General features: G+C 44.8%; 1 protein-coding gene across 1 annotated transcript in view; it reads right to left on the reverse strand.

Annotated features, from left to right (window-relative positions):
* Positions 1–559: 559 nt before the first annotated feature.
* LOC144607224 (zinc finger E-box-binding homeobox 1-like) overlaps positions 560–23466 on the reverse strand; it is a 171951-nt gene continuing 149044 nt past the window's right edge. Inside the window, 4 exon segments of the mRNA XM_078423908.1 lie at positions 560–7636; positions 18425–18547; positions 18550–18604; positions 21416–23184. Coding sequence (XP_078280034.1) covers positions 7110–7636; positions 18425–18547; positions 18550–18604; positions 21416–23184 — 2474 coding nt within the window. The 3' untranslated portion in view covers positions 560–7109.

Here is a 23466-nt window from a genome sequence, read left to right on the forward strand (position 1 = left end):
TCTGTTTTTATATCAGATGAGAAAAAAAAATAGTTTTCAAAGCTCAGGAATCCAAATTAGGAGAACAGGTTTAAACGGGTGGGCATATTCTTATTGGAAATCACACTTCGAGTTTCCAACAAATGTCCTTAATATTAAAAAGCACACCACTAAAATTAATCCACACTATTATTTACACTAGAAATTAATACAAATATTAAGTGACAATTTAAAGATCGAGTGTAAATGGGGAGACACTAAAACTATTGCATGCAAATCAAGTAATAGAGGAATTCAGACTGATGAGCCAATTTCTCTAAACATATCGGAAAAAATCTCCTACATGCTAATTTTAAAAAAAACATCTCAATTAGGATAAAAACATTCTCAGTTACCCAAGCACCATAGGTGTGAGAGCTTAATGGAATTGAACTTTAAAATATACCACACCTTTCTCTACGAAGGTATCACAAAATGCTGGAGTAACTCAGCGGGTCAGGCAGCATCTCAGGAGAGAAGGAATGGGTGACGTTTCGGGTCGAGAACCTTCTTCAGACTCTACCAGTCTGAAGAAGGCTCTCGATCCAAAACGTCACCCATTCCTTCTCTCCTGAGATGCTGCCTGACACGCTGAGTAACTCCAGCATCTTGTGATACCTTCGATTTGAACCAGCATCTGCAGTTATTTTCCTACACCTTTCTCTACAGTGCTTGATGGTGTTTTGAACCAATTCTTTGCCTTTTGATCCTATCTACTCACCCATAAATATCTGAAACTGTTTGCAGACTAGGTTTTCAGACCTCATATTCCTGCCATGACAGAGACAGGCAATTCCAAACCTTGAAACATTACCTCTATGGTTCTATTCTGTCTCAGCTAAAACCCTCACCTAAATTTGTTACCCTTCATCAACCAACCATCTCAATGCATTCCTGACTGGCTTCCATCGCGCAGCTCCATTAACCTTGGCCATTCAAAATGTTGCTTTCAAATATTACTTCCTTATCCCTCCTCTCTCGGTGACCACCTGAAACTCTACAATCTTCCAACATGTTTGCGCTGTTCCAATTCTGGTCTCTTCAGCAGGTCTGAATTTAATAATTCATGTGCCTTCAGCTCCAGAATTTAGATTTTGTTTATTCAGCGCGGAAACAGGCCCTTCGGCCCACCGGGTCCGCGCCGCCCAGCGATCCCCGCACATTAACACTATCCTACACACCCTAGGGACAATTTTTACATTTGCCCAGCCAATTAACCTACAAACCTGCACGTCTTTGGAGTGTGGGAGGAAACCGAAGATCTCGGAGAAAACCCACCCAGGTCATGGGGAGAACGTACAAACTCCGTACAGACGGCGCCCGTATTCTCTCCTAAGATTTCTCTATTGTTTCTCCCTCCTTTCAGCTGGTCCTTTAAACCAAGTTCCCCAACCAGCTTTGGGTCATCTGTTTTAATCTGACGTGGTGTTCATTCTTGGCCGATGCATACTCACTCCTGTGAAGCAACCTCCAGATTATCTTTGATGTGTTAAATGCACCAAATAAATGGCACTTGTTGTTGCAAGTTGACAAGACATTTTTTTTTAAAAATCACGATTGGGAAGCGCACAAAGCATCAAAAAAATATCAGTAGACCTCAGCTGGAGTTCAGTTATGGGCAGTGCTATTCGGGAAACAGAGTCGACAAAGCCTTGGATAGTAAGTAGCCAAATGAGCTAGTAGTCAAACTAGAATGGTACCTGGGGCCTGGGACTTCAGTAATGTGAAGCTGAAATTATTCTCCATTCGCATAGGTTTTTAAAGAAATATTTAATAACGGCGCTAAAGATTAATTTGGCAGAATATCTCTGTACACAAACTGGAGGAACACCTCATATTCCACTTGGGTAGCTTACAGCCCAATGGTATGAACACTGAATTCTCCAATTTTATGTGACTAACCGACAACATCCCCCACTCCTTACATTTCCCCCTCTCTTCTTCGTGCCCCACCTCATTTCTCCTACTATACCCCTCCCCTCCTTCCACATATCACTTCCCCTGGCTTCACATTTCATTCCTCTCCTCTCCTTTATCTCACAACCTCTGGTCTTCTTCACATCTCTGTCCACCTATCTATCCATCAAAAACCCTCATCTGTATCCACCTATCACTTGTGAAGGAAGAAGGGTCTCGACCTGAAACGCCTCCCATTCCTTTGCTCCAGAGATGCTGCCTGTCCCGCTGTCACTCCAGCTTTTTGTGTCTGTCTTCCTCTTATCACTTGCCTGGCTTTGTCCCACTGCCACCTCTCTTCCAGCTCCCCCCCCCCCCCCCAACTACAATCAGTCTGAAGGGTTCAGACCCAAAACGTTGTCTGTCCACGTTCTCCAAAGATGCTGCCTGTCCCGCAGAGTCATTCCAGCTTTTTGTGTCTATCTTCCACCTATCACTTGCCTGGTTTTATCCCACTGCCACATCTCTTCCAGCTTTCTCCCCCCACCCCATCCCCACTACAATCTGTCTGAAGGGTTCAGACCCAAATGTTGCCTGTCCACGTTCTTCAGAGATGCTGCCTGACCTGCTGAGTTACTCCGGCACTATGGGTTTTGTTTTGTAAACCATCAACTGCACTTCCTTGCGTGCACATCTTAAAACGTTTGGACAGGTTAGATTCATGGAGGATTCTGTTTAAATAGATAGGGAGAACTTGCTTTCATTGGTAGTGAAATCAATAGTCAAAAGGATATGCATTTAAGGTAATTGCTAAGAGAACCAGGTGATGTTTGGCACCCCCAGAAAGAAATTAACTCATGGATGTGGGGAGGATGTTTCCACTAGTGGGAGAGTCTAGGACTAGAGGTCATAGCCTCAGAATTAAAGGACGTTCTTTTCGGAAGGAGATGAGGAGAAATTTCTTTAGTCAGACGGTGGTGAATCTGTGGAATTCTTTGCCACAGAAAAAGAAATATCCAAGTCAGTGGATATTTTTAAGGCAGAGATAGATAAATTCTTCATTGGTACGGGTGTCAGGGGTTATGGGGAGAAGGCAGGAGAATGGGGTTAGGAGGGAGAGATAGATCAGCCATGATTGAATGGCGGAGTAGACGTGATGGGCCAAATGGCCTAATTCTACTCCTATTCCTTATGACCTCAGGCCGCATTTGGGGTACTGTGAGCAAATTTGGGCCCCATATCTGAGGAAGGATGTGCTGGCTCTGGAGAGGGTCCAGAGGAGGTTTATGAGAATAATTTCAGGAATGAGTGGATTACCATACGATGAGCATTGACAGCACTGGGCCTGTACTCGCTGGAATTTAGAAGGTTGACCTCATTGAAACTTACAGAATAATGAAAGGCATAGAGTGGATGTGGAGAGGATGTTTCCACTAGTGGGAGAGCCTAGGACTAGACGTCATAGCCTCAGAATTAAAGGGCACTATTTTAGAAAGGAGGTGAGAAGGAACATCTTTAGTCAGAGCGTATTTACTCTGTGGAACTCATTGCCACAGAGGGCTGTGGAGGCTAAGCCAGTGGATATTTTTAAGGCAGAGATAGACAAATTCTTGATTAGAATGGGTGTCAAGGGTTATGCGGAGAAGGCAGGAAATTGGGATTAGAAGAGATCAGCCATGATTGAATGGCGGAGTAGACTCGATGGGCCGAATGGCCTAATTCTACTCCTATAAATGTGAACCTGTGAAATGAGAACAATCTTTCTACTTCCACAGGTGCTGCCTGACCTGCTGAATGCTTCCAGATTTTATTTTTAGCTATGTTTAGTTTAGACATACAATGTGGAAACAGGCCCTTCAGGCCAACCAAATCCCGCACACTAACCAAATCCCGCACACTAACACTATCCCGCACACACCAAGGTCAATTTACATTTATACCAAGCCAATTAACCTACGTCTTTGGAATGTGGGAGGAAACCGGAGATCCCGGAGAAAACCCACAAAGGTCACTGGGAGAACGTACAAACTCCCTGCAGACAGCACCCAGGATTGAACCCGGGTCTCTGGCGCTGTAAGGCAGCAACTCTACCGCTGTGTGCCGGCCCTATTAGTGATGTTGTTTTGTTGGATGAAATGGCCTCCTTCCATGCTGATAAGATTGCAGTGTTTATGAATAGCGCAAGATCTCCTAAAATACCTACAGAGGAGATGCAATGCCTTCCCAACACAGTTTTACTTTCTTAACTGTCATCTTCTGCCCCCTGATATTTCACAATTGGAAAGCTCTTCACAATAAGCCAACTAACTTTATATATCCTGCTACATAAAGTAACTTTATGATTCTTCATACTCTCAATAGTGGGATAATATTTTCTACCTTCCAGTCCACCGGAGGAGCTGCTGTATATAATGCTTTATTTCATTCTACAGCACATTTTCCACTGTGTTTATTCCCACTGTGTTTTCTCGTTTCAAAATGTTACCTATACTTTAATGCTAAATTTCTACCCTCTTCTCTGCATATCACACAGGTCTATATATCATCTTGAAATCTTCGACAAATCTAACTATCGCCATCAACAAACATCTAGATTTCAGATCGATAGCGCATGTCTAGAAAACACGTAGGCATACCGAAAAAGAAAAATACATCTGGTTTCGATTTCCAGGAGACACCGTTACTAAACCTTTGCCAATCTCATCAATAGCAAAGACATAATCGTTTTTGTGTGGCCTCAAAAGGCGGGCAAAAATCACTTGCAGGAAATGGGGTTTCAATTCAATATCTCATTACGTCAATCTCACATGCTGCTGAGTGCAGACCAAGATCCTAAACTCCTTGTGACGCTCAGATGCTCTGTTCAGACAGGCAAAAGAGAGAGAAAAGAAATCGATTACTTACTTTGTGAGCTGGAGAAAACAAAAGGATTCCATCCACGGACACATCAAACCAATAGAAACTAGTAAAATTGCAACTCATTGACCAGCAAATCTAACCTAACCTTCAAAATGGACGCCGTGACACAAACATTTACTGATTAAAATTCTGTTAACACATGGTTGGGGAATTCTGAATATTATCCCAATCTGAAGTAGGGTAGGGTATCAATACTGCCTGGTTAGAGAGCATACAGTACAAAATTTGCACAAACGGAGGAAACTAAAATGTCATCGTAATTTGAATTAAAATAATACTGAAATAAAATCAGCTAACACTGTTAATAACTTGCACCAAAGCTTAGGGCAGGTTCGAGCCACATTTCCATAATACTGATTTATAAATAGCACTTGCAGCATGCAGGTCTTGCATTAGAGTCCATGAAACAGGCAATGTTTCAGTAATTTTAAAATGGACATGTATCTCGGGTGTTTTTCAACACAATTGCCAATAAGCCAAAAACCTGGGGGGGGGATGCACAAAATATGATGTTAGTACCAGCTCTGGAACAAAAACTAATACACAACAGTGAAGTCACAAGTTCAGACAGTTTGTTGATGCATTTTATTGTGAGATGGGTAGTCTGGTATAAAACTAGAAAATGACTATCATGAAACTAGGCAATTTAAAAAAAAAACTTCTGGCTTGTATCAGATGTAGAGGAATTCTAAACCAAATTGGCACAAAGCAAAAAGTGTTATGTTATTCCCAACAACACTGTGCATGACTTTGTAATTTGGCCAAGGATTTCAATACTTGGTTCCATGGTTACACACTAATTTCAAAAACTGCAAAAATACCATGCTGTATAACAATATACTTGAAATTCAGTAGCCCAATGCATTAAAAGTGAGGCAGGGCAAATAATTGGATTCTGAATGTAAAGGTCGTACATTCCCATTTGATGCTCCAGCTTTTAGTCCACAGCAAGTAATAATGTTACATAACATTTCAACAAAATTTGATTTCAAGAGAACCAATTGTATTTCTGCTTTGAATTCTTATCAACCTTCCAAATCATTTTTTGTACTAAAATATATTATTGTATTAATACAAACTACAGTATTATACACTACATTGTGTAATAAATAACAATAAAGAAATATAAAAATAAGACACATAAATATAAAAGTTTTCTAAAACTAAAAGGTACATGTGTCAGTAAGTAGGGTATTAATACTGCCTGGGTTGAGGACATACAGTACAAAATTTGCACAAACATAGGAAACTAAAATGTTATCGTAATTTGAATTAAAATAATACTGAAATAAAATCAGCTAACACTGTTAATAACTTGCACCAAAGCTAAGGGCTGGTTAGAGCCACATTTCCATAATACTGATTTATAAATGGCACTTGCAGCACACAGGTCTTGCATAAGGCCAAGGGGGTTACAAAGCTCCATACCATAATCCTCACTTACCTAAGTAACACTAGTGACTAAAACACTGACCTCGGTTCTTTCCGACAATTATACTGTTAGTTCTCACTTTTGAAGACTTGGCAACAAACTGTTATACATCTAACTACAAGTCTTACCACTTCCTTCTTGGTTTTACTCTGCTAGTAGCTTGCTTTAAGGCTAACATCATGCTTCAAAATGAATTTACACTCTAAAGTAAGGTCAACTAATGTCATTAATTACTACCTTCTAGTGCGATACTGGTAAAGGTAGACAATAATACTGAGGAGTATGTTAGATACAAGTATAAAGGGAATTCTGTAGTGCAGAAGTTTTCACATCCTTTTAAACCAATGAAATGATGAGCGCCAGCAGTGGAGTAAAGCGTTGTAGTAACTATAAATCTACAATTGATCAGTTTCGTTTGTTAATAGAAATTCTCATAGAAATCTCTCCCAGTTGTAGAGTGTTGAAGTTAATGGGAATACATGAATGGCAGAATGAAGAGCAACACAGGTAAACAGGTAATGCAGAATGACTGGTAGCAAATTCTTTTAAAACCTGTTGGGTTTGTCTTTTGAACCAAGGCAGTCAGTTTATGCATTTTCTCGCTTGCAATTTTTTTTTTTTGCCTTTTTTTTATACAAACATCATTCCTAATATCTTAAACACAGTCCATGTGGTAAATTGTTAATCGTTTGAGGTTCAGGCACACCGGGATTTCTACACAGTAGTGAAGAGAAAAACATAGCAATATAGTGTGTGTTTCTGGAATTTTTTTTTTAGAAAAACATGGTACAACACTAATCGCAGAACATTTCTTCTCCAATTTATATTCCTGATCAAGTATTCATTACATTTTTTCTGGCGAATTAGCTTCCAAACTATTTACTGTATTTTCCTGCTCCACGTCGCTCATTGGCTCTGTTCTATTTTCCTCGTCCGCTTCCTCCTCCTCCTCCTCCTCCCCCGCTTCCTCCTCGTCCGACTCCTCCCTCATTCCCTCTGCGCAGTTATCTTGCGTTTCGTCGCTTTCCTTCTCTTCCTCGTCCTTCTCGCTTTCGTCTTCCCTGGCCGTGCTGTCCTTGTCGTCCGAGTCCGCGTGCGAAGGGGGGCTCCTGATGTCCGCGTACTCGCTGTTGTTCAGCGAGTCGGGCCCGGCCTCCTCTTGCTCCGCCCCTTCGCGCTCCTCCGCTTCGCGCTTGCAGTAGGAGTAGCGGTGGTTCATGTGCTGCGAGTACGAGCCCGAGTGAGAGAAGCGCTTGCCGCATTTATCGCACTGGTAAGGCTTCTCCCCAGAGTGCAGTCGCGTGTGTTCAATCAGGTGATGCTTGTGTTTGAAGGCTTTCTTGCAGATCCCGCACTGGTGTGGGCGCTTACCTGGCCAAACGGAGACATTAGATGTAAGCAACACTTGCGTAAAACAGAGAAAGACACAAGGTTCATAGAGCATAGTACGCACAAGGACAGGCCAAACATAATGCCATGACCATCACTTATCTGCCAGCACATAACCCATACCCCTCCATTCCCTGCATATCCGTGTCATAAGGTCATAAGTGATAGGAGTGGAATTAGGCCATTCGGCCCATCAAGTCTACTCCGCCATTTAATCGTGGCTGATCTATCTCTCCCTCCTAATCCCATTCTCCTGCCTTTTCCCCATCACCTCTGACTCCTGTACTAATAAAGAATCTATCTCTGCCTTGGCCTCCACTGATGGCCTCCACAGCCTTCTGTAGCAAAGAATTCCACCGATTCACCACCCACTGACTAAAGCAATTTCTCCTCATCTCCTTCCTAAAAGAACGTCCTTTAATTCTGAGGCTGTGACCTCTGGTCCGAGACTCTCCCACTAGTGGAAACATCCTCTCCACATCCACTCTATCCAAGCCTTTCACTGTTCTGTACGTTTCAATGAGGTCCCCCCTCATTCTTCTAAACTCCAGCGAGTGCAGGCCCAGTGCCGACATACGTTCATTATGTTAACCCACTCATTTCTGGGCCTCTCCAAAAGCCTTTTAAAGTCCACCAACGTGTCTGCTTTAACCACCACCCCTGGCAGCTCATGCCACGCTCTCGCCACTCTGCGTAAAAAACTTGCCCCACACATCTCCTTTAAACATTGCCCCCTCTCACCCGAAAGCTATACCCAGGTTCAGTTCCATTTACAGTTACAATGCTTTATTGAACATTTCAATTTTAGCAGTAACAATATAATCATAGAATTCCCTTCTGTGTGCTTTGCCTTTGTAATTTCCACTTTGCTTTTCATTCAAAACAATCTTCCAAAACCAAAATCCGAATTTTGAGATGCATCCTTAGAAGGCTATCTGTTTTATTTCAACCATTTAAATCTTGAACAACATTGCAACTCCTTGAAGTTACATTTTTAAAACTTTTTTTGGATGAAGTAAACATATGGCGTAAACTAGCTAACTGGCGGGCTCACCTCGTTAGATTTGTTTTTCCACAAATTTCAGGTTTTCTTTTCCTATAAGATTATTGAAAATACCACCTTGCAGATAGTGAAGATGGTTGTGAAAGATTACAGCAGGATTTGGATCGATTGGCCAGGTAGGCTGAGGAATGGATGATGGAATTTAACACAGAGAAGTGTGAGGTGTTGCATTGTGGGACGTCTAACAAGGGCAGGACCTCAACAGTAAATGGTAGGCCCCTGGGTAGTGTTGTAGAGCAGAGGGAGCTAGGAGTGCAGGTGCATGGTTCCTTGAAGGTCGAGTCGTCGGTAGATAAGGTGGTCAAAAAGGCTTTTGGCACATTGGCCTTCATCAGTCAGAGTATTGAGCATAGAAGTTGGGAGGTCATGTTGCAGTTGTATAAGACATTGGTGAGACCGCATTTAGAATATTGTGTTCAATTCTGGGCACCATGTTAAAGGAAAGATATTATCAAGCTTGAAAGGGTTCAGAAAAGATTTACGAGGATGTTGCCAGGACTAGCTCAGGGTCTGAGCTATAGGGAGAGGTTGAGCAGGCTGGGTCTCTATTCCATGGAGTGCAGGAGGATGAGGGGTGATCTTATTGAGGTGTACAAAATCATGAGAGGAATAGATCGGGTAGATGCAGAGTCTCTTGCCCAGAGCAGGGGAATCGAGGATCAGAGGACATAAGTTCATGGTGAATGGGAAAAGATTTCATAGGAATCTGAAGGGTAGCTTTTTCTCATAAAGGGTGGTGGGTGTATGGAACAAGCTGCCAGAGGAGGTAGTTGAGGCTGGGACTATCCCATCGCTTAAGAAACAGTTAGACAGGTACATGAATAGGACAGGTTTGGAGGGATATGGACCAAGCGCAGGCAGGTGGGACGAGTGTAGCTGGGACATGTTGGCCGGTGTGGGCAAGTTGGGCCGGAAGACCAGTTTCTACACTGTATCACTCTATGACTCTATTAAACTCCTCATTTAAGAAAGGCTGCTAATATAACGGAAGCAGTTCAAAGGTGATGTACTGGACCAATATGGAATGGGTGGATTGAGTTATGAGGAACGGCTGGATAGGCTGGGCCTTTATATGCAGAAGTTTCAAAGTGATTAGTGACTTGGAATTAGTGACTAGAAATTGGAGTCACTGTTTCAAAATAGGTTGCCCATTTAAAAACAAGATGGGGCAAAATGTTTTCTCCCACGGTTGCAAGTCTTTGGATACTCATCCTCCAAGGATAATAGAAGCACCATCTTGAAATATTTTGAAGACGGAGATAGATGGAAACTGGATAAGTGTGCGGGTGGAAGGTTGACACAAAAAGCTGGAGCGACTCAGCGGGACAGGCAGTGTCTCTGGAGAGAAGGAATGGGTGTCGTTTCGGGTCGAGACCCTTCTTCAGACAGGGTTGTTGTGAGAAGGTGGGAATGTGGAGGTTTCATTCAAGGTCAGCCATGATCTCAACCTGCAGAGCAAGCTGAGGGCTGCTCATAATAAGGTCACAAGGAAAAGGAGTAGAACTAGGCCATTCGGCCCATCAAGTCTACTCCGCCATTCAATCACGGCTGATCTATCTCTCCCTCCTCACCCCATTCTCCTGCCTTCTCCCCAAGAAGGAACACTCTCCTAGTTTCCAACTTGAAGAAGGATCGGGGGGTGGGGGAAGAGAGGGAGCTGGGGAGAGGAGGAGGGTTGTTATAGCTGCTCAGAGCCCGTAAAAGAAAATGCAAATGCAACGAGCTGAAGTCAGACAGTCTCTGGAATCTCAGATCCTGACTGAGTGCAGACTCATCCTTAATTTAATACAAAAAAAGGACGCAAAAGAAAATAGCATAAAACTTTCACGAGTAGGCAAGTAATAAATTCAGCAAAAGAGATTTAAAGAACCATACTACATATTGCAAATCACCTATGGAAACATGCAACTTAGTCCATGTTTTTCCAATAGGTAACCGCTAGCAGTTTTCATGAATCAAAATGGCCCAGGACTGAGACAGAGATGTAGAGGCAAAAGCCGCATTGATTCCATGGTGGACATCAATAGGGAAACAGCTGGGGAGGGGATATGGGGTGGATGCATTTCCAGAAAGTAGAACTGAAACAATCGATGGCATGGTCAGCACTGATGGGATAATGGGCAAGGGAGATGGATGGTTTTGGAGGAGTAGAGCGTTTAGCTTAGTGTAGTTTAGAGATACAGTGTGGAAACGGGCCTTTTGGCTCAGAGTCCGCACCGACCGGCGATCCCCTCTCCCCGCACATTAACACTACCCTACGCACACTAGGGACAATTTTACACTCATACCAAGCCAAATAACCTACAAACCTGTATTTCTTTGGAGTGTGGGAGGAAACCAAAGATCTCGGAGAAAACCCACGCAGGTCACGGGGAGAACGTACAAACTCCGTACAGACATGCACCCGTAGTCGGGATCGTACCCGGGTTTCTGGAGCTCTACTGAGAGAGTTAGGTTTAGCTCTTAGGGCTAAAGGAATCAAGGGATATGCGGAGAAAGCAGGAACCGGGTATTAATTTTAGATGATCAGCCGTGATCATATTGAATGGCGGTGCTGGCTCGAAGGGCCGAATGGCCTACTGCGCATATCCCTCCAGACCTGTCCTATCCATGTACGTTGGGATAGTCCATGCCTCAAATACCTCCTCTGGCAGCTTGTTCCATACACCCTTTGTGCGAAAAAGTTATCCCTCAGATTCCTATTAAATCCTTTCCCCTTCACCTTAAACCTATGTCCTCTGGTCCTTGATTCACCTACTCTGGGCAAGAGACTCTACCAGATCTAGTCCTCTCATGAGGGTGGAGGGCGATGCATTTTTAAGTCGTGATTTATGTGACTTGAAGGCGGAAAGCAGATCTAATGCAGGAGCCAAACAAAAAGGAATAGGAGTGAGTGGGAATGAATAAAAGAGGCAACGTCTGGATGATCTCTTTCATGGAAGGAGGCAGCTGGCAAGAACACCAAGCAAAAAAGGGAAGGTGACAAGGCAATCAGGATTTCACCAACAGCTAGTTAGTATCAGGCATCAGGGAAGACTTGGCAACAACTATTGCTGAATCCTTTCACATTAATCAAAAAATTCAGATCAATGAAATTTACGAGTCGAGACCCTTCTTCAGACTGATGTCAGGGGAGTGGGCGGTACAGAGATAAAATGTAGTCGGGGACAGTAAGACTGGTGGGAGAACTGGGAAGGGGGATGGGATGGGGAGAGAGGGAAAGCAAGGGCTACTAGAAGCTAGAGAAATCAATGTACCGCTGGGGTGTAAGCTGCCCAAGCGAAATAAGAGGTGGTGTTCCTCCAATTTGCGCTGGGCCTCACTCTGACAATGGAGGAGGCCCAGGACAGAAAGGTCAGTGTGGGAATTCCTTCTCTCCAATGATGCTGCCTGTCCCGCTGAGTTACTCCAGCAATTTTGTGTCTATCTTCGATTTAAACCAGCACCTGCAGTTCTTTCCTACACAATGTAATTTACGAATTAGGTACGTGTGATGATGTTATTCCTCGTGCAGAGCTCTTTTTAGAACGATTCAGGGAACCTGGATTACACTGTCCTAAGGTACCCAGTAGCGGCTATTCCTGGCAAGACAAGCACATGCAATGGGATAAACAAAATATTTTCTTACATCCTCGGGTCGACCCTCTTCCCCTACACAACGCCCATCTCTCCAGGTTGCTCTGACCTGCAAACTCAGTGACCACTCCCTCACCACAAGTGTTACTCTGGCCTCTGATTCTCCACTTCCGGCTTTTGTTCCCAACCACTTTGCCACCTCTTCAGCGCCATTTACTGAACTCAATGCAAATCCTGGAGCTGAGGCTCTGTGAGATGATGGCCCGGTGCTCATCTGTGGCGTCGTGGTCCACGGGTAAGTATAGGGTTGCCAACTTTCGCACTCCCAAATAAGGGACAAAAGGTGGCGTCACCGCCCCGCAGCCAACGTGACCTCACCCAGCCAGCGGCCACGTGCTCCCGCTCCACCAATGGCGGCCGCCCGGGCCGGGAGGCGGGTTGCTATGCAACCTCGGTTAGGCGGCGCCCGGGCCCCTGGGCCTACATTGGCCCCCGGGCTGACATTGTCCGTGCCTACAGTGTCCGGGCCTAATACGGGACAAGTGCGGTCCCGTACGGAATAAACCAATTTAGCTCAATATACGGCATGTCCCGGCTAATACCGGACGGTTGGCAACCCTAGGTAAGTAGGAGGTGTCCGAGAGTTGTCGCCTGGCCTCAGTGCAGTTCAGGTCAGCTCGCCAGACTACCATGGCACCTCCCTTGTTGGCAGGTTTGATGATAATGTTGCTGCAGAGTGAGCGGAGGGCTGTACGTCCAGAGGGGGTGAGGTTAGAGTGGGTAAGGGGAGGGGGAAAAGTTGATGTCACGATGGCAGTTAGAAATAAAAATGTCTAAAGATGGTAGAGGGCTGTCGGAGGGAGTCCAAGAGGAGGGGGGGTCCTGCCCACTCCTTCCTTTCCACACAACCCCACACTCCAGTCCAAATGACGCCATGGTCATCCTAAGGCAGACACAAAAAGCTGGAGTAACTCAGCGGGACAGACAGAAGGAATAGGTGGCGTTTCGGGTCGAGACCCTTCAGACCTCCCAAGCATAATCACGGAAGAGGATTAAGGGAGAAGACGACAGGGAAGAGAAAGACATTCTGGCCTTCCATCACAGTGAGGAGGTGACTGGAGGAGACTCATTGTGACGGATGATTTTTATGTTTTATGTTGGTTTTTGTGATTGTGTGTTTTATTGCTTTCATTTTTATTGCCTCTCATTGTTGACTGTGGGTAATGTAATTTTGTCCAAAAACATGTTTTTGGATGGCAATAAAGGCTATTCTATTCAATTCTGTTCTATTCTACTTGGTGAAAATGTGCAAAGGCCTTTTGAATGCAACTGATTTTATCATCGGCAATCGGTGATTAAAGAAGTTGTTGGTTCATTCTAGCAAGCTATTCCAAAGTAATAATACCTAGTGCTCATTCATGCCATATGTAACTGCTCCACTAACTCAGCAGATGCCATGAATGCAGAGGTGGATTAGTTACCGTACAGATGTGTCTTATTTTCGTCAGCTTTATGAAAATGGTGTTGATAGCTGCTTCAGTGCTGAAATGCACTGAAAGGGATGGATTTTCACAACAACCTCATCACGGAAAGCTAAATGCTGTCCAGGGAAGTCAAGGACAGCATTAGGGAAGTCAAGGACAGCATACAAATAAAAGTGAAGAAGTATAACATAGCAAAGAAGAGTGGGAAGCCAGAGGATTGGGACTCTTTTAAAGAACAACAATACGGGGAGGCAATACGGGGAGAAAAGATGAGGTACGAGGGTAAACTAGCCAATAATATAAAGGAGGATAGTAAAAGCTTTTTTAGGTATGTAAAGAGGAAAAAAATAGTCAAGGCAAATGTGGGTCCCTTGAAGACAGAAGCAGGGGAATTTATTATGGGGAACAAGGAAATGGCAGACGAGTTGAACCGGTACTTTGGATCTGTCTTCATGAAGGAAGATACAAGCAATCTCCCAGATGTTCTAGTGGCAAGAGATCCTAGGGTGACGGAGGAACTGGAGGAAATCCACATTAGGCAGGAAATGGTGTTGGGTAGACTGATGGGACTGAAGGCTGATAAATCCCCAGGGACTGATGGTCTGCATCCCAGGGTACTTAAGGAGGTGGGGCAAGAAATTGTGGACGCATTGGTGATCATTTTCCAATGTTCTATAGATTCAGGATCAGTTCCTGTTGATTGGAGGGTAGCTAATGTTGTCCCACTTTTTAAGAAAGGAGGGAGAGAGAAAATGGGAAATTATAGACCAGTTAGTCTGACATCAGTGGTGGGGAAGATGCTGGAGTCAATTATAAAAGACGAAATTGCGGAGCATTTGGATAGTAGTAACAGGATCGTTCCGAGTCAGCATGGATTTACGAAGGGGAAATCATGCTTGACTAATCTTCTGGAATTCTTTGAGGATGTAAATAGGAAAATTGACAGGGGAGAGCCGGTGGATGTGGTGTACCTCGACTTTCAGAAAGCCTTCGACAAGGTCCCACATAGGAGATTAGTGGGAAAATTAGAGCACATGGTATTGGGGGTGGGGTACTGACATGGATAGAAAATTGGTTGACAGACAGAAAGCAAAGAGTGGGGATAAATGGGTCCCTTTCAGAATGGCTGGCAGTGACTAGTGGGGTACCGCAAGGCTCGGTGCTGGGACCGCAGCTATTTACAATATACATTAATGACTTGGATGAAGGGATTAAAAGTACCATTAGCAAATTTGCAGATGATACAAAGCTGGGTGGCAGTGTGAACTGCGAGGAAGTTGCTATGAGGTTGCAGGGTGACTTGGACAAGTTGTGTGAGTGGACGGATGCATGGCAGATGCAGTTTAATGTGGATAAGTGTGAGGTTATCCACTTTGGTGGTTAGAAAAGGAAGGCAGATTATTATCTGAATGGTGTCAAGTTTGGAAAAAGGGGCGTAAAACGGGATCTGGGTGTCCTAGTGCATCAGTCACTGAAAGGAAGCATGCAGGTACAGCAGGCAGTGAAGAAAGCCAATGGAATGTTGGCCTTCATAACAAGAGGAGTTGAGTATAGGAGCAAAGAGGTCCTTCTGCAGTTGTACAGGGCCCTAGTGAGACCGCACCTGGGGTACTGTGTGCAGTTTTGGTCTCCAAATTTGAGGAAGGATATTCTTGCTATTGAGGGCGTGCAGCGTAGGTTTACTAGGTTAATTCCCGGAATGGCGGGACTGTCGTCTGTTGAAAGACTGGAGCGACTAGGCTTGTATACACTGGAATTTAGAAGGATGAGAGGGGATCTTATCGAAACGTATAAGATTATTAAGGGGTTGGACACGTTAGAGGCAGGAAACATGTTCCCAATGTTGGGGGAGTCCAGAACCAGGGGCCACAGTTTAAGAATAAGGGGTAGGCCATTTAGAACGGAGATGAGGAAAAACGTTTTCAGTCAGAGAGTTGTAAATCTGTGGAATTCTATGCCTCAGAAGGCAGTGGAGGCCAGTTCTCTGAATGCGTTCAAGAGAGAGCTAGATAGAGCTCTTAAGGATAGTGGAGTCAGGGGGTATGGGGAGAAGGCAGGAACGGGTACTGATTGAGAATGATCAGCCATGATCACATTGAATGGCGGTGCTGGCTCGAAGGACCGAATTGCCTCCTCCTGCACCTATTGTCTATCGTCTATTGTCTATTTTTAGTCTAACAATGTGACAACCGCTAGTCACTGCCAGCCAACTTGTTGACACAAAACATATCCTTAATAGGTGTAGGTACTCTTTCCTGCATTTTCTAAATGTTTCTCATATTAATACTTTCCTTTGGCTCTATCGGAAAAAAAAAATTTGATTCACTTCATTCATATATTTTTTCTAATCTTATCATGTTCTTTTAGGAAGGAGATGAGGAGAAATTTCTTTTGTCAGAGGGTGGTGAATCTGTGGAATTCTGCCACAGAAGGCTGTGGAGGCCAAGTGAGTGGATATTTCCAAGGCGAAAATAGATAGATTCTTGATTAGCACGGGTGTTGGGGAGGTTATGGGGAGAAGGCAGGAGTATGGGGTCAGGAGGGAGAGATAGATCAGCCATGATTGAATGGCGGAGTAGACGATGGGCTGAATGGCCTAATTCAGCTCCTATCACTTATGACCTTATGTTAATACCACAGTACTTCTGATGATTAAAAAGAACAATAGCCTTGTTTCCTTTGCTGTAATATTACCGGGCTGCGCTTTCAACAACTTTCTACACAAAACTTTCAGAAAACTATGGAATGCAAAGCAACTCTGAGCCTTACCACAGAAGATAATGGCTCAGTAAATTTTAAGCATAGAGAGGAAAAATAAGTAGGCAAGTGCAAGACCGGTTAAATATTCAAAGAAAGGAACTCTAGAGAATGAAAATGGAAAGGAAAGAAAAGTAAATTTAAAAATATATATATTTTTAATAAAAATAGATACGGTGACATAGTGGTAGAGCTACTGCTGCCTTACTGCGCCAGAGACCCAGGTTTGATCCTGACTCCGGGTGCTGTCTGTACGGAGTTTGTACGTTCTCCCCGTGACCTGCGTGGGTTTTCTCCGAGATCTTCGGTTTCCTCCCACATTCCAAAGACGTACAGGTTTGTAGGTTAATTGGCTTGGTGTAAATGTTAAAATTGTCCCTAGTGGGTGTAGGATGGTGTTAGTGTGCGGGGATCGCTGGTGGATGCGAACTCGGTGGGCCGATGGGGCCTGTTTCCGTGCTGTATCTCCAAACTAAACTAAACTAATGTACCAACTGCCCTCGATTTGCTCGTGGTCTGACATGGCATAACTGCCAAGAGGTGGTTACTTGTTTAATGTTTCCACTCCTGTGCACCAATAATTTACCAACACACAGTGATGCACAATCAGTGGCTCCTGAGAAAGCTGCCAAATCATTCCTTTGCCAAGTTGGAGCTGCAGAGCTCAGGCGATATTTGACCAATTATGGCTGTGTTAGTTCTTACTCTATTCCACTACCCAACACACATTAATAAGGAAAACTGACCAATCAATGCTACACAAATTTCAGTGAAAGATACTTCCTTCACACGCGACAAGTGTAAGAATGTTCGGATTTCAAAGGCAGAAGCAATCGTTCTTTCTACGTGTATAATGCATGCAAAGGCAAATTCAATGTGTAGTTTAGCCTAGTTTAGAGATACAGCGCGGAAACAGGCCCATCGGCCCACCGAGTCCGCACCGACTAGTGTTTCCCACACACCTACAACTATCCTACACGCACTAGGGACCATTTACAATTGTATCAAGTGAATTAGGCCTACAAACCTGAAAGTCTTTGGAGTGTGGGGTGTGGGTGTGGGGGGGAGGGGACCGTAGCACCCGGAGAAAGCCCGCGCAGGTCACGGGGAGAACGTACAAACTCCGTGCAGACAGCACCCGTAGTTCATAAGACATAGGAGCTGAATTAGACCATTCGGCCCCCGAGTTTGCTTCGCCATCCGATCATGGCTGATCTATTTTCCCCTCTCAACCACATTCTCCTGCCTTCGCCCCATAACCTTTGATGTCCTTCAGCCCAACAGTACAAAAAAAAAAACGCCCAAACAGCCTGAAAGTCAGGATGGAACCCGGGTTTCTGGCGCTGTGAGGCAGCAACTCTACCGCTGCGCACTGTCCTGCCCCGACTTTAGATTTAAATGTACGGAACAGTGTTCCGCTTATTTCTTTTTTAAAAGCAGAAGGGCCGAATGGCCTCCTCCTGGACCTATTTTCTATGTTTCTATGCTAAGCAGTTCACACTGTTGGTGCATCATCTGGTACAACTGCCATGCCTTGTTCTCCCTCTTAGCAACATCCATCTCAACACAGGTCAAAGCATTACCCATTGGTCTCCTCCAGCCACTCTCCCCCTGGCCCCCACTGGTTAGCACGCGGCAACAAGCTTTTCACTGTACCTCAGCACACCTGACAATAAACTAAACTGAAATGTAACTAACTAGCACAGAGTATCCATTCAGCTGCCTCTGCAGTTGGCAGCTATGGACTAACGGCTGAATGAGCCTCTGGTGTCTATCCCAATGCAGCACCCCCACATCGGTGCACTCAGATTTCTAGACTAACAACAGCATTCCTGGCTGGAAATGGCACAACATGCTACACTTGCACAGCATAACGATTATCTTTCTTACCTGTGTGTTCGTACTTGTGTCTCAGAAGAGAGCTACTCTTCTGAAATATTTTATCGCACAAATCACAGGCGTACATTCCATTCTCTGTCTTTTTTATTTTCTTACGTGGTGGCGCAGAGTCTGATCGTTCTGCTCATCGGTGTTGGGCACGCCTCCGGAAACTCGTCTCCTGGCTTTCCTCTTCAGGAACACAACCAGCTTTGTTATGTATTTTCAGACAATCACTTTGTATCTGTATTAATGTATGCCTATTCAAGCGGTGGAGGCCAGGGGTGGGTAAGTTTTGTTTAGTGTAGTTCAGAGATACAGAGCGGAAACAGGCCCTTCGGCCCATCGAGTCCGTAACCGACCAGCGAGAGAGGGAGGAGAGAGGGGAGGGAGAGAGAGAGAGAGAGAGGGAGGGGAAAGAGAGAGAGAGAAGAGAGAGAGGGGGGGGAGAGAGGGGGGAAGAGAGAGAGAGAGAGAGAGAGAGGAGAGAGAGAGAGAGAGAGAGGAGAGAGAGAGAGAGAGAGAGAGAGAGAGAGAGAGAGAGAGAGAGAGAGAGAGAGAGAGAGAGAGAGAGAGAGAGAGAGAAGAGAGAGAGAGAGAGAGAGAGAGAGAGAGAGAGAGGGGAGAGAGAGAGAGGGGAGAGAGAGAGAGAGGAGAGAGAGAGAGAGAGAGGAGAGAGAGAGAGAGAGTGAGAGAGAGAGAGAGAGAGAGAGAGAGAGAGAGAGAGAGAGAGAGAGAGAGAGAGAGAGAGAGAGAGAGAGAGAGAGAGAGAGGAGAGAGAGAGAGAGAGAGAGAGAGAGAGAGAGGAGAGAGAGAGAGAGAGAGAGAGAGAGAGAGACACACACACACACACACACACACACACACACACACACACACACACACACACACACACACTAAGGGACAATTTTTTACATTTAGACCAAACCAATTAACCTACAAACCTGTCCGTCTTTGGAGTGTGGGAGGTAACCGAAGATCTCGGTTAGAACCGGAGATGAGGAGAAACTTTTTCAAGTCAGAGAGTTGTAAATCTGTGGAATTCTCTGCCTCAGAAGGCAGTGGAGGCCAATTCTCGGAATGCATTCAAGGGACAGCTGGATAGAGCTCTTAAGGATAGCGGAGTCAGGGGGTATGGGGAGAAGGCAGAAACGGGGTACTGATTGAGAATGGTCAGCCATGATCACATTGAATGGTGGTGCTGGCTCGAAGGGCCGAATGGCCTACTCCTGCACCTATTGTCTATTATCTTGGAGAAAACCCACGCAGGTCACGGGGAGAATGTACAAACTCCGTACTGACAGCGCCCGTAGTCGGGATCAAACTCGGGTCTCTGGCGCTCTACTGAAAGAGTTAGATTTAGCTCTTAGGGCTAAAGGAATCAAGGGATATGGGGAAAAAGCAGGAACGGGGTATTGATTTTAGATGATCAGCCATGATCATATTGAATGGCTCGAAGGGCCGATTGGCCTACTCCTGCACCTATTGTTCTATGTTTCTAAACCACCATGCCACTCAAGGAGAAAATCAGGAGTGACAATCAACTACTAGGACTATGGTTGCACGTGGGCCAGGGACCAGCGGGGAAAGTGAAAGGCCAGAAGGAACATGGTCAAGTCAAGTCAAGTCAAGTCAATTTTATTTGTATAGCACATTTAAAAACAACCCACGTCGACCAAAGTGCTGTACATCAGTTCAGGTACTAGGAAATGAACATACAATGGCACGCAAACATAACAGCACATACAAAACAGTTCACAGCGCCCCCTCAAAGGGCCTCAAACGCTAGGGAGTAGAAATAGGTTTTGAGCCTGGACTTAAGGGAGTCGATGGAGGGGGCAGTTCTGATGGGGAGAGGGATGCTGTTCCACAGTCTAGGAGCTGCAACTGCAAATGCACGGTCATCCCTGAGCTTAAGCCTAGACCGCGGGATAGTCAGTAGCCCCAAGTCGGCCGACCTGAGGGACCTGGAGATAGAGAGGGGGGTTAGAAGATTTTTGATATGGGGGGGGGGGGCAAGCCCGTTTAGGGCTTTGTATGTGAATAGGAGGAGCTTGAAGTTGATTCTGTACTGTAGTGGGAGCCAGTGGAGAGAGGCCAGAATCGGGGTGATGTGGTCCCTTTTACGGGTACCCGTCAGGAGTCTCGCTGCGGCTGGGGCGGGGGGGGGGGGGGGGGGGGTGAGGCAGCTGTGAAGAGCAAGTTTCAGAAAAGGATTTTCATTCATGTGTCCATGGCCAGAGAGCTAGTTTTCTTTAAGCTGCACATTTAAGCTCGCATTTGTAATAACAACCTTTTCTGGAGATGACATAAAACGAATTAAAATACTACCTGTTACTTCTTGCAAGGCAAGGCACTTCGGTGCACAAGAATTGCATTGGTATAGAGGGGTAGGACATAATTCGACATTCTCTACAAACATTGCAGTGAGCAAACCATTGATTGTCTAACAAGCTGATGTTGTGCAAAGCCTAAAAATATATAATGCCACACATTATAATCTTCTGGGATAAGACATCCACTAATTGGGCCAATGGCACCCTGGCCACTCCCTCTTCTCCCCTCTCCCATCAGGCAAAAGGTATAGAAGTGTGAAAACGCACACCTCCCGATTCAGGGACTGTTTCTTCCCAGCTGTTATCAGGCAATTGAACTATCCTTTCACAACCAGAGAACAGTCCTGAACTACCATCTACCTCCTTGGTGACCCTCGCACTTTTCTTGATCGGACTTCACTGGCTTTACCTTGCACTAAACGTTATTCCCGTATCATGTATCTATACACTGTAAATGGCTCGATTATAATCATGTGTTGTCTTTCTGCTGACTGGTCAGCACGTAACAAAAGCTTTTCACTGTACCTCGGTACACGTGACAATAAACTAAAACTGAACTGAGCAGTAAAAGAAAACCAGTAAGAATCGGGAAAAAAAATCTATATTGAATTATTTTTACAGACAATCCCGCAAGGAATTCGTTACAGCCAAAATTCAGCATACTTACGAGATGATTTCCGTTGGCTTGAGTTGGTTTCTGTTGTTGTTCAGGTGGATTTAAATGAGTTATTTTATACGTGTAGGCCACCTGTGGAATAAAGCTGGCCTGCGTTATTGTCGTAAGGGGTCTGAGGCATGGAACATTGTTTTGACTTGAAATGGCAACGATCATGGGAAGTTTGGTGGTGTCTGCAGGAATTGCAATATTTATAGGTTTGGCACTTGTTGAGTTTCCTTCGTCAACACTGTCGTTTTCTGTCTGCTCCTTCTTTAGACAAGTCAAGTTCAAAGGCTCCTCTTGGACATAATGAACACTGCTGTGGTAAACACTGTTTATCGTGGGCCTTCCCAGCCCTTCCTTTTGCTGCCTGGGAAGCGACAGGTCAAGAGGTTCCAACTGTAAATCCTCTTGGTTGCCGTCCGATGTGTTGAGATAGCTTTGGGAATTTCGAGAAGATGCAGAGGAAAGGTTAAGCGGCGATGGGGAAGAAGTGCTACTCCCCAAAGGTTCTGCTGTTGCACCAGGCGGCGTAGTTGCATTCTGAGGTTCAGTCAGCGTGTCGTGGGTTTTTGAATTTGCTGAGTTGCTTTGAAGGTCAGAGGGTGATGGTTCTGGGTGACTGATGGACAGCTTTGGTTTGACCTCCTCGTCGTTTGGTGTGGGAGAAGAGGGACATGATAGCTGGACTGGGACCTGACTCGTCTGCATTTTCTCAAACCACTTTTTTACCTTTTCCAACGGCAGGTTTACAGCGACGGAGATCTTTGCCAGCTCTTCGGATGTTGGCTGTGCGTTCAATGCATAATATGCCTTCAGAAGTGACAACAGGTTCTTCAATGGTTCTTGTTCCGAAGAGGTGTTCTCTTCTATTGACACAGAGGCTGCAGCGAGGTTTTCAGGTTCCGTAATACTGCTCTCTCCTGAATGAGCTTCAGTTTTTAATTGATAGTGCTTTAGCTCGTGAAGTGCATTTAACCCACCAGGACATTCATTACAAAGAAGGCATGTGTTACTAACTCCTGCACTTGTCTCCGTTTTCTCAGACTTGACTGTGAGGTCTTCTGGTGGTTTTTCATTTGTACAACTGACTGCTGGATGCAGAATTACCTTTTTCAAATTTTGTGGCAGGACTTGGAGCTGACTTGGCTCCAAGCTGTAGTTGATAATGATTTTGGTTGTTCCATCCTGATCAATCAAGGGAAGACTAATTGATGAGATGAGGGAATGGCTGTTTTGTTGCACCAACCCAGAAGATACAGCTCCTGGCTCTTTGGAAGGGAGAGTAACACGATTGTTTTCTAATACTGCAACTTTGAGAACATTCTGAATGTCACTTAGATTGATGCTAATAGGAGAGACCAGGCCAACAGTTGGCAATACAACAGCTTGAACCACGCTCTGGGGAGAGGTTGTAACCTGGACTGGGGTCCCGCCACTGAATCCTCCATTTTGTAAAGAGCTTGCACAGTTGATACCAGAGGTCACCACCATAGTTTTGTATTCATAATCCACAGGCTCAGTTTTGATTTGGTTTACGGCCGGCTGTTCTTGTAAAGGCTTATTGTTTTCTAGCTTATGACGAAGTTGTGTTCGAGCAGGGCTGTTGGTTGACGGAGAGAGGGATGGAGAAGTGCCTTGAGGTGTCTTGATTCCTGAACGTGCTCTGCCATTGAGTGATATAAGGCCGATGCACTTCTTACTACTGATGTGCGAGCTATAAGAGCCGGAGTGAGAAAACCGTTTCTTGCAGTTCGAGCATTCATATGGCTTTTCTCCTGAAGAACAGAGAGAAAGAGAGAGAGGGAGAAAAAAGAAAACATTAACACAATTCTTCACTTTAAATTAAAAACGTTACAGAATAAAACCGTCGGCCGAAACTGAACTGTACCGATGTAATAAATGTCTTCTATTGTCTGCAAACAATTATCTAGTCTGACGGGGTATTCCAAAAATCGGTAACAATGGGATGAGAAAATGCAGATTAGAAATTAAATCAATCATTCTGTCAGTGCACTATTCCTTTGAGGATACTTTTAAATACACCAATAAAAATATAG

Source organism: Rhinoraja longicauda, chromosome 2, assembly GCF_053455715.1.
Source record: "Rhinoraja longicauda isolate Sanriku21f chromosome 2, sRhiLon1.1, whole genome shotgun sequence".
In the NCBI taxonomy this organism is placed as follows: domain Eukaryota; kingdom Metazoa; phylum Chordata; class Chondrichthyes; order Rajiformes; family Arhynchobatidae; genus Rhinoraja; species Rhinoraja longicauda.